Below are 11,729 nucleotides of genomic sequence, written 5' to 3'. Positions count from 1 at the left end.
GCTAGTAAGTGTTAAGTGTCTGAGGCAGGATTTGACCTCAGGTCCTCCTGAATCCAGGGCCAGTGCTCCATCCACTGCACCACCTAGCTGCCCTGAAAAATATATTTTTAAAAAGCATAAGGTATATTCCTTGTCTTACAAGTACTGAAAATCTATTGGGGAAATTTAACATGAGAGTGAACACGGGGCAGCTAGGTGGCGCAGTGGATAGAGCACTGACCCTGGATTCAGGAGGACCTGAGTTCAAATCCGGCCTCAGACACTTTATACTTACTAGCTGTGTGACCCTAGGCAAGTCACTTAACCCCAATTGCCTCACAGAAAAAAAAAAAAAAAACAGAAAAAAAACCATGAGAGTGAAAGAACCACAGGTGGTACAGTGGACAGAGCATCCAGGCCTGTAGTCAGGAAGTCCCAATCTGGCCTCAAACACTGCCTAGCTGTGTGACCCCGAACAAGTCACTTCACTCTGTTTGCTTCAGTTTCCTCATCTATAAAATGTGCTGAAAAAGGAAATGGCACACCCCTCTAGTATCTCTACCAAGAAAACCCCAAATGGGGTCCTGAGAGTCAGACACAACTGAACAACAAAGAACAGAATCAAAATATTATAGACACCAACCACAACTATAGAAAGGCAACAATGACAGCAACAGAACCTTGATTCCTCCCAGATGCTGGTACATCTCCCCCAAATTGCCATATGCATATTTTTATATAAACTTATATATACTATCTCTCCCTATAGAACTTAAGTTCCTTGTGTGCAGGGACATTTTCCTTTTTTTTTTTGTCTCCACTGCCTACCATGCTTATCAATCACATTATCAAAATACTATCATTTTCTTTTAGTTCTAAGAGCCCACAAATAAGCACATAATAAATACCTGATGATTAATTAACCGATTTAACATAAAAGAAATTCAGAATGGATCACAGAAATAATTGTGTTGCAATCTTGTTAAATATAATCTTTTTAAAGCTGTAAACAAAAGTTTACAGTTATATGCACAAATAATTAACATAAAACAAATGATTATTTATTATCTGGTATTTAAAGGTTTAAGAAGTATTCAGAGAAGGAAGAGACCTTAGGAGAAATGTTAAGGTACCTCCAGTTTTGTGATGTCCCAAAGACTATTGGGGATACAGGACTAGAGTTTAGAATGGGGCTGGATTTCACAGATCAATGAGTCTATTAATTTCTGTTTATGGTCCATTATATTAAGTAGATTCTACAAATTAACTGATTTTCTATAGCATTTATTATTCATTAGGCATCAAATAAAGTTGTATAAAGATCACAAAAAAGCTGAAGCAGATGATTACACCTTTAACAAGACCAAAGACAGGACTGGAATTGAAAGAGAACATTTTAATGTAAGAATATTTCTATTACAAAAGTATAGCTCCAATAAAAAAAAGAATATGGGACATTTATCTTACATAATGAATTTTGATAGTTACCAATCCTCATAGTGCACCTGCCTAGTCACTACAGAAGATATGTAGAGTCTTTAACTTCGTACCTATTTACAATAAAAAAGTGCATGGCTCATAGTGGAGAGGCAATTTTGACAAAATATATGGAAAAACAGTTCGAAAAGCATTTACAGTAAGAGACCAGACCAGAGCTGTTCTAGTATCTCCCCCTCTTCTGATCTTGTAAGAGACACTGTACTCAGTAATTGCTATGAAATGTAGCTTCACTTGTATCAACGTCGTGCTCCTAAAAGGAAAAAAATGGAAAATTTCAACAGGATGCTAAAAGCCATTCATTAAAACACTAATGACTGGTTAATTGCTGCTAAGTAGTACAGCCATGGGAAACTTCAGATATTTAGGACTGATCTAACACTTGGGTTAAGAAGCTGAGAGGTCAGATGGCAGAGCAGAATAACTGAACTTAAGAGTCAAGCAGGATTCTGTGCAGATTCCTACCTCTGACACTTAACACAGAGACTATTGGCCAGGTCCTTTCCTCCTCTAAGCCTATATATCCTTATTCAGCTGGTGTGATATTTGTCCTACCAACCTCACAGGACAGTTTTGAAGATTAAATGTGATTATGCATGGGAAGTGCTCTGCAAATCTTAAAGTGTTAGTCACTTATTATTAGTTTCACCCAGCCCTGGTTAAGATTTCTAAAATTAAAAGTTGATCATCCACTTCTATTAAGATGAACAAACGTGAGGCCTATCACCAATGCTCATCCTGCCCCTCAATCACACCTTCTTACCAAAGACTAAGGCAGTAACTGTTCTTCCAAATCCCTAAGTAGCCCAAAACTCCTATCACAGGAACAGGAGCTACTTCACCACAGTAACTAGGTGACACAGAGAAAAGAGTGCTGGACCTGGAGTCAGAATGACCAGAGTTCAAATCCAACCTCAGACATTGAGTAGCTGGGTAACTCTGAGCAAGTCACTTAACCACTATTTGCCTCATCTGTAAAATGGGGATAATAACAATACCTACCTCCCAGGCTTGTTGGGAGGATCAACAGAGGTAATATTTATAAAGCTCTTTGCACATCTCCTGGAAAATAGTAGGTACTATATAGACGTGTATTCCCTCCCTCCCTCCTTCCCTCTTCTCTTTTCAAACTTATGTCCACTTTCTGTTCCTTCTTATAGGAACACCAAAAGAAGGGGAAAAAGGCAGCCAATAAGCATTTAAATTTTTTAAATTGGAAGTAATAAAGAACAAGGGTGATAAAATTAAGCAAAAGGTTGAATTCAGTCCACATGGCAGAAATTCCTTATACCTGTTTTACAACATCATAACTTTAGAGGATGGGGGCAGCTAGGTGGAGCAGTGGATAAGCACTGGCTCTAGATTCAGAAGGACCCAAGTTCAAATCTGGTCTCAGACACATAATACTTACTAGCTGTGTGACTCTGGGCAAGTCACTTAACCCTCACTGCCCCGTGCAAAAAAAAAAAAAACTTTAGATGATGTAAAAAACCGTGACTCTCAGATGGAACTAAACAATAAGTCTAGCGTTTGGTATGTGATAAACACACTACCTGATTCAGTTTCTTAAACTCCACCACTTGGAAGAATATGTGCTCCAGAACATGTTTAGCATCTTGTTGTTCCTTTTGTAGTTTACTAGTCACTCCAAGAATGTCACCACACTTCCTGACATAGAATTCCAGGTCCTCTTCAGTACCTAAAAAAAATGATACACTCAGTTCAACTACTATCTCCTGCTACATCATAAAGTTTAAAACATACCACATTCTGTGTATTCACAATTAACTGTTCAAGACCTTTTGTTACCTCTAAATTAAATTTCCAAAGATAAGATGCTATTAAAGTTATATAAAGTAACAGCAGCTTTAGAAACATATTATTTTTATGCATTGAGGTAAAAGATCTCATCAATTCTGATAAAGGCTTGACATTCTCAATAGAAGAGGCTTGAATGGTTTGGGTACCATGATTGCTTGGAACTATCATTTCCGCATTACATATCAAGCAAAGATGATACTCTTGACCTAGTGGCAACTGTGCATGCACATTTTAATTCTTTGTTGGTAGTGGTGATTGATTTGTATTCATCCATCCATATTCTTTGTTTAACCTACGCTGGGACCAACAGCCCATATCTGTGTGAGACAACTTGGGTTAAGAGCACAATCTGTGGCCAGTTAATGGTTCATAAACCCGTATCTTCAACTTAATAGCAATATGGTCTAACTCACTGGGATAATCAGCCACTTGGGGGGAAAATATCACCATTAATTTGCATGAAATAAATGAAACATAAATTGTACTTTAAAATTCTATCCATGTTTTTTTCAACTTAATGAGACAAATGGTTCTCATGCCAATTCTCCAGTTATGTCGTTCGGGAAAAAAAGAAAACAACCAAGATATATAAATTGATCAGGCTTACACTTATTAGTAATTTGAGCAAGCCGTGCTTTTTCTGAAGAGAAAGTTTCATCCAAGTCAAAGAGTTCCAGAGGAGGTGGTGGTAATTCTCTGAAACTGGGAGGAAAAACCTAGGTATAAAATATCTTTTGTTATTAATTGTTCAAAGTTTACCTTAGGTGATTGAAAATTCTAAAATGAATTAAAATGGTTAAAACAGAAATATTCTTATTTCATGATCTCAGAATGCTTGTTATTGCTTAAGCACTTATAAGTCTAATATTAAAGCTACACCATTTGAGAAATCTCAGACTCTTCTCCCATGTAAAATCCTCAGTTGTTATTCTATTCCTGACCTTCCACCTGTCCCTCTGTTGCTCATCTGTTATACATCTTCACCATTTCCATCAGTTGTTGAAGCAAGTCTATTTAAATCCTTTAATTCAATAGATATTTAAACATAAAATTTAATAAACAATTTATTAAAAGCAGCTATTATGTTAGATGATGAAACACAAAATTTAGATGTTAGTTAAGTGCCCACTATGTGGCACTATACAAGAGACCTATACAAGAGCTTTGGGTGATACAAAGAACAATTCAACAAACATTAAGCACCTACTCTGTGCAGAACACTGCCCCAGTCAATGGGCATCTACTTTGTTTCCCCGTTCTTTGGGATCACTATCAGTAGAGTTACAAGTATTCCCTGGCCTAGGGAGCCTTTCTTTTTATAAATGACTTCCTTGGCATACAGAGTGCAATGGAATCTCTGGATTAAAGAGTATGGACATTTCAGTCACTCTCTTCACATGATCCCAAATGGCTTTCCAGAGGGGTTGTTAGTCACTCATTTTCATTCATTTTTTTTTCCTCTTTTACAGTAGTAGTTAGTGTGTACTCCATTCTCTTCATTCTACCTGTTATACTTCATATCTACTGGTCTTAACTACATTCTAGCATTCCATTAAATTAATGTTTCAAAATTCACTTAACTATTTCTCAAATGTTCAATATTTAAGTTTGTGAAAAACAAAATTCAACACTGAGTTGAATCCACTGAAATCCAATCCATCCTCCATTCAGTCACCAAAGTGATTTTCCTAAATTACATGATCAACCATGTCCCCTCTCTCTACACAATCAACTCTAGTGGCTCCCTATCACCTTTTAAGATCAAATACAAAATCCTGTGCTTAGCATCCAACGCCCTTCTTAACTTCTCCCCCTGCTATCTTTTCAGTCTTGTTACACCTTACTTCCTGCCACATACTCTTCAATCCAGTGACCCTGGCTTCCTGCTTGTTCCTAGAACAAAAAAATTCCATCTGTTGGCTCCAGGCATTTTCTCTGGCTGTCCCCCATGCCTAGAATGTTCCCCCTCCTCATCTTTGCCTCCAGGTTTCCTGTAAGTCTCACTTAAAATCTAATATTCTATAGGAAGCTTTTCTCATCCCCTTTTAATTCTAGTGCCTTCTATCTTGTAATTATTTTCTTTTTATCCAATATACAGCTTGTCTGTACATAGTTAGTTGCATGCTGTCTCCCCCAAAAGACTGCAAGTTCCTTAAGGTGAGGAGCTATCTTTTTCCTCTTCCTGTATCCCCAGAACTTAACACAATGTCTGGCACATAGTAGGTGCTTAATAAATGTCTCTATTTACTGACTAACAGAGGCAACTTTGTTCATTAAATTATTTTAATCCTAAGCATCTTTGTTTAGAGAGAGAGAAATACAAAAAGGACACTTTTGGGGCGGCTAGGTGGTGCAGTGGATAGAGCACCAGCCCTTGACACTTATTGGCTGTGTGACCCTGGGCAAGTCACTTAACCGCCATTGCCCCACAAAAAATAAAAAAGCCACTTTTGTCATGTATTTGTAAATCTGACAAGCCATTTTCCAGCATTTTCAAAAGAAGACAAAATTCCACAATAGGATCAAACTTTCAGGTGAATGCTTGGATAATAGCTTTGATTCATGAAACAAAACAAGAGTCATTTAAAATGTCAGGGCATCTCGGAGAATCACATTCTCAAACCATTCCATTTGGTGAAGCGGAAAGAGAGATAATGACCTTACTTAGATTAAGGTATTTCCACCATAAGTTTCATTACCACTCTAATTCGCTTACTGGGTACTTTAAAGAGTTCTTTCTTAAACTTTCACTCAGCTTCCTCTCAGAAAGCAGTGAAGTCTTTGTCTAGGAACTTCTAGTTAAAGAAAAGGCTAATCAAGTTTCTCATAAAGGTAAAACCGAGAGAATTTCAGACTAAGATAATTTCCTCATAGAAAATATTTTCTAAGGGGTAGGGGTAGGGGTTGGTCAGTACAATTCTCCAAGTTGTTTCCAGTTTTGTTTTGTTTTGTTTTTTAATTTTTTTTTTCAGGGCAAGTGGGGTTAAGTGACTTGCCCAGGGTCACACAGCCAGTAAGTATTAAGTGTCTGAGGCTGGATTTGAACTCAGGTACTCCTGAATCCAGGGCCGGTGCTTTATCTACTGCACCACCTACCTGCCCCTGTTTTGTTTTTTAATATATTACATATAATGGTGCTATAAAAGTCTATGCAAACATCAACCCAAATTCAAGTAAGTCTGAGGTTCCACCTCATAATCATTAGATTGGCAAACATGACAAAAAAGGAGAAAGACAAATGTAAGAGGAGCTGTGGGGAAACATGCACAGTAATGCCCTATTGGTGCAGCTGTGAATTGTCCTAGCTATTCTTGAAAGTAAATTAAAATTTTGTCCCCAAAGTTACTAAATTGTACATACTCTTTGACCCAGCAATGCCACTACTAGGTCCATATCCCAAAAGAGATCAAAGAAAGATGGAAAGGACCCATGTGCACAAAAATATTTATAATTTCTTTTGGTGGCAAAGAACAGGAAACTCAGAGTACTCATTAGCTGAGGAATGACAAAACAAACTGTGGTATATAAATAAAATGTAAAACTACTGAACCGTAAGAAATAGTGAAAGAGACAGTTTCAGAGAAACCAGGGAAGACATATATGAACTGATGCAGAGGAAGTGGCAGAACCACAAGAATAATACAGACAATAACACTATAAATATAAACTACTTTGAAACTCTATTAATGCAATGAGAAAGCATGATTCCAGAGGACCAATAATAAAGTCTGCTGCCCACCTCCTGAGAGAGAGGTGATGGACACAGACTGCAGACAATATCTATTTTTCTTGGACGTGGCCAATTTGAGAATTTATTTTGCTTGGCTATGAATATTTGTTGCAAGTATTCTTGCCCCCTGCCCCTTTTTTTCATTAGGGTGGGTTGGGAAGAAAAGAAAATAGATTCGAAAAAAAGAATTTAATTTAAAAAAAAAAGAAAAAAAGAAAAGATGAGTAGAACTCCATGGACAAAAATTCTTCAGAAGTCAGTTTTGGCATGGACAAGACCCTCCGAAGAATGAAACTCAGATGACACAAAGAGCAACGAGATGAGGAAGAAAGCAGGAAAACTGTCTAAAGAGAACAAGAAATTCACTAACCAACTTAGCATTCACATATAAAGCCACGTATAAAAGAAAGAACAATAGGCAATAAGGACGATATACATAAGCATGGTTACATATATATAGGCAATTTTCAACCTTACCCCTCACACCACATTTCTTATCAATTTAAAACCCTTTTGATTAGATCCAGTAAGGCATAGTCAAATGAGTGCAGTCTCAACTTGATTTAATGAAATGAGCAAAGGCATGGATGGCATCATTCTGTAAGCAAAGTTAAAGTGACCTGGCAAAGAAAGCTAAGGATAAATGGTCCAATGAAACTAGCCTTCTCTCTGTTGCTCCCAGATGGTCCTTCATCCCCTATCTCAGTGCCTCAGCAAAGTAAATTTGATAAGAATTATCATTTGCATCCCTTTATCTAAGGGACTGATAAAAATTTTTAAGCTGGGACATAGGTCCCAGCACATATTCCCTTGGACACTCCACTAGGGACTTCCAAGTTTACTATGGACCATTAATAACAATCTAATTATACTATTACTTAGAATATGTGTAAGAGGGCAAAACATGAGAGTCCCTGATCTCCAGAAGCTTCCATTCTACTGGGGGAGAAAACATACATATATTAGGATTTAATGAATAAATATCTGGTAGTAAAGGGGTCCCTCCCTCATCCCCCACAGAATCACTCATTGCCTTCAAGACACAGCTCAAGCATCACATTCCATAGAAAGCCTTTTCTGATCCCCAGCACCACCCCCACCTCCCCTTACTTGGAGATCCCCAGTGGAATGTCTAAGAAAGTACATGCTCAGACATGTGTTAAACTAAAAAATTTTTATCAGTCCCTTAGATAAAGGTATTTAAATGACAATTCTTATCAAATATACAAACATTCTCATGCCTGGAATGCTCTTCCCTCCTCATCTCCACTTCCTGGCCTTCCTGGCTTTCTTTAAATCCAAACTAAAATCCTGTCTCTTACTGTATCTTACCCAACAACTCTTAATTCTAGTGTCTTTTATTTATTTTCCATTTATCTTCTATATGGCTTGCTTTGTATAGTTTTGTTTGCATGTTGTCTCCCCAATCAGACTGTAAAGCAAGGCTTGCTTTGTATAGTTTTGTTTGCATGTTGTTTCCCCAATCAGTTTAAAAGCAAAGACTGTTTTTTGCCTCTTTTTGCATCCCCAGAGCTTAGCACAATCCCTGACACATAAGAGACACTTAATAAATGTTGACTGATTAACTGGTTAATTGATGATACAAAGTTGGGAGGGACAGCTAACAATTATGGATGGTAATCGCAGGTCATTATAAGATGCAATGTAATAGTGATAGGAATAGTCTTACATTTAGTTTCAAAGAAATCAACTGTGCAAGTACAAGACAGGAGAGACATGACTAGATGGTGGTAGTTCTAGGGGGTTTTGCAAGTTCAATATGAGCTCATATGTGATATGGCAGCCAAGAAAGCTAATATCATCTTGGGCTTCATTTGGAGCAGTAGAGCATCCAGGATTAGTCAAAGTGATCACCCTCCTGTGCTTTGGCCTGATCAAACACAATATTGTGTTGAGCTGTGGCTGCCACATTTTAGGATGAGCTAAAGAGCACCCAGAAGAGAACAAACAGTATGATGAAGGGCTTCAAGTTCACATTAAGGATCAGCTAACATAATAAGGAATGTTTAGTGTGGAGAAGAGAAGACAAGAAGGCGAATGATAGCTATCTTTACATATCTGAAGGACTGTCACATGCAAGAAGTATTAGACAGATTCTGTTCAGCCCCAGAGGGAAAAACTAGGAGCAATGGGCCGAAGGTACAAAAAGACTAACTCTGGCTTGACATAAAGCAAAATTTCTTAACAGAGATTTCCCAAAGTGCAATGGATCACCTACAGATGGAGATCTGACTTTATCTTCCCTCTGACCAAGAAGACTAAGTGTCTCCTTACTGCATTTGTTGTTGAGTTATTCCAGTCATCTCTGACTCTTCATAATCATTTTGTGGTTTTCTTGGCAGAGATATTGGAGTGGTTTGCCACTTCCTTCTCCAGCTCATTTTACAGATGAGGAAACCGAGGCAAACAGAGTTAAGTTCAGAAAGCTAGTGTCTGAAGTCAGATCTGAACTCAGGAAGATGAGTCTTCCTGATTCCAAGCCCAGTGCTCTATCCATTGAGCCACCTACCTGCCTTTAAGATAATCTCAAACTCCTCCATTTGACATTTAAAGCCCCTTCCCAGGCAAATGGAACATGACCTCCCTCCCCACCTCTACATTTCAGCCACATTGGCTTATTGCCCACATTCAACATTCCCCCTCCTGCCACCTCCCTGCCGGCAGAGAGACTGTGCACCATGTCTTGAATTCTCTTTTCTCAATTCTGCATCCTAGATCTACTTTCAAGGTTTGGTTCAGATGCATTTCCTGCAAGACTTCCCTGATTCTCCTTATTGTTAGTGCCCCCTTGCCCCCAAATCACTGTGTATTTTTTGCATATATCCTATGTTTACCTATCTATGAAATAGTCATATCCCCCTAATAGAATGTAAGCTCCTTGAGGTCAGGGAACGTCTCATGTTTCTATTTGTATTTCCAGTGCCAGACCAGGGTTAAGTACTTAATAAATAAAACACAGGAAAACAGCATTTTCTTTACCAATATAAGGTCATAGAAATAATAGCTACACACTTTATTCCCAAATTATGCCAAATACTTCTCAAAAAGTGGGCTAATTACATTGTGTGACGATCAACTGTGATAGACTTAGCTCTTCTCAGCAATACAGTGATCCAAGACAATTTCAAAGGAATCATGATGGAAAACGTTCTTCACATCCAGAAAAAAGAACTGTGGAGTCTGAATGCCAACTGAACCATACTGTTTCTACTTTTGTTTTTTTCTTTTTTGAGGTTTTTCCCTTTTGTTCTGATTCTTCTTTCACAACATGACTAATGCAGAAATATGTTTACTGCTGTCTAGGGGAGGGGGGAGAGAGGGAGAAAAATCTGAAATTGGAAAGCTTGTATAAACAAAAGTTGAGAACTATCTTTACATGTAACGGGAAAAAAAATACTTTATTTAAAAAAAAAGAAATATGTTTAATGTGATTGTACATATATAACCTATATCAGATTGCTTTCTGTGTTGGCAAGGGAGGAGGGAAGGGACAGTGGGAGAAAAATTTGGAACTAAAAATCTTAAGAAAACAAATGTTGAAAACTCTCTTTATATGTAACTGGAAAATAATAAAATACTTTTATGGTTTAAAAAAAAGTGGGCTAATTTTAAACAGTGTTATATATAAAAATGGTAGTTTATCCTCTACCAAGTAGGTGCAAAGATCACAAGGTGAATATTTTTGCTGCTCTTTGTGTAATTTAAGATTCTAAATGTGGATTCTAATCTGTTTCCCCAGTTTTGGGGGAAACTGACTAAAATCACTGACAAAACGAGTTTAGGTTTTTAAGGGTTTATTGAAAAATAGAAAGAAAAAGATTGAGAACAGAATTCCAACAGCCTGGCATTCCTATCTTTCCTCAAATTTCCTGTGAAGTCCTCTGTCGACACCACCACCATCAAGTCAGGAACCCAAAATCCGCGCAGGTTCTCTTTCCTCCTTCCTGTCTCCTCCCAGAAAATAGGAGGCTCCTCAAGTTGATTGGCTGATAGCCTCGATAGACAGCACCCATGAGCAAACGTCATTTCCTGACGCCAAGGAAAAGCCACATGACCTTGCCCTCTGAGGCATTTTCCTCATGGCAGAGCTTTCCCACAGCAAGTCTCCAGTAGGTGGTATCATTCCAATCATTACATCTTCCAGATTCACTTCTACTAGTATAACTGCTATATAAAGCCTCCAGGCTCTTTCTGCACCTTGGCAAGACATTTCTATAGCATCTCCCTATTTTAATCATCGATTTCTTTATCACCCTTTTGGCCATAGCATTATTTCTTTTTTTTTTTTTTTTTGGTGAGGCAATTGGGGTTAAGTGACTTGCCCAGGGTCACACAGCTAGTAAGTGTGTAAAGTGTCTGAGGCCGGATTTGAACTCAGGTTCTCCTGAATCCAGGGCCAGTGCTCTATCCACTGCGCCACCTAGCTGCCCCATAGCATTATTTCTACAATTAGGTCTATTGGGCAAAATGAATGCCAGGTAGCTCCATCATATATTCCAAAAACATGGCAACTCACCGCTGGTTGAAGCGCAGGTAGTGGGGTCTCAAATTGAGGCTGGATGAGTTGGAGAGGTTCATGTTTCACATTTAGTTGTTCATAAGCTCTGTCAAAAGAGAGAATATATGAATATGAACCAAGTTCAGGCAAGGGGAATGACAAGTAAATATTCCCAATTGATAT

General features: G+C 38.1%; 1 protein-coding gene across 2 annotated transcripts in view; it reads right to left on the bottom strand.

The window, feature by feature from the left end:
• Positions 1–472: 472 nt before the first annotated feature.
• Positions 473–11,729, bottom strand: part of IFT52 (intraflagellar transport 52) — a 41,206-nt gene continuing 29,949 nt past the window's right edge. For both annotated transcript variants that reach the window (XM_043989971.1, XM_043989972.1), the window contains 4 exons: positions 11,565–11,652; positions 3,905–4,013; positions 3,030–3,175; positions 473–1,729 (listed from right to left, as the gene is read on the bottom strand). In XM_043989971.1, the coding sequence (XP_043845906.1) occupies positions 1,682–1,729; positions 3,030–3,175; positions 3,905–4,013; positions 11,565–11,652 (391 nt within the window). In that variant the 3' untranslated portion in view covers positions 473–1,681. The remainder of the gene's footprint in view (positions 1,730–3,029; positions 3,176–3,904; positions 4,014–11,564; positions 11,653–11,729) is intronic.

This window comes from Dromiciops gliroides, chromosome 2 (assembly GCF_019393635.1).
Source record: "Dromiciops gliroides isolate mDroGli1 chromosome 2, mDroGli1.pri, whole genome shotgun sequence".
NCBI classification, from domain to species: Eukaryota; Metazoa; Chordata; class Mammalia; order Microbiotheria; family Microbiotheriidae; genus Dromiciops; species Dromiciops gliroides.
This window is presented reverse-complemented; position numbering and strand designations above follow the sequence as displayed.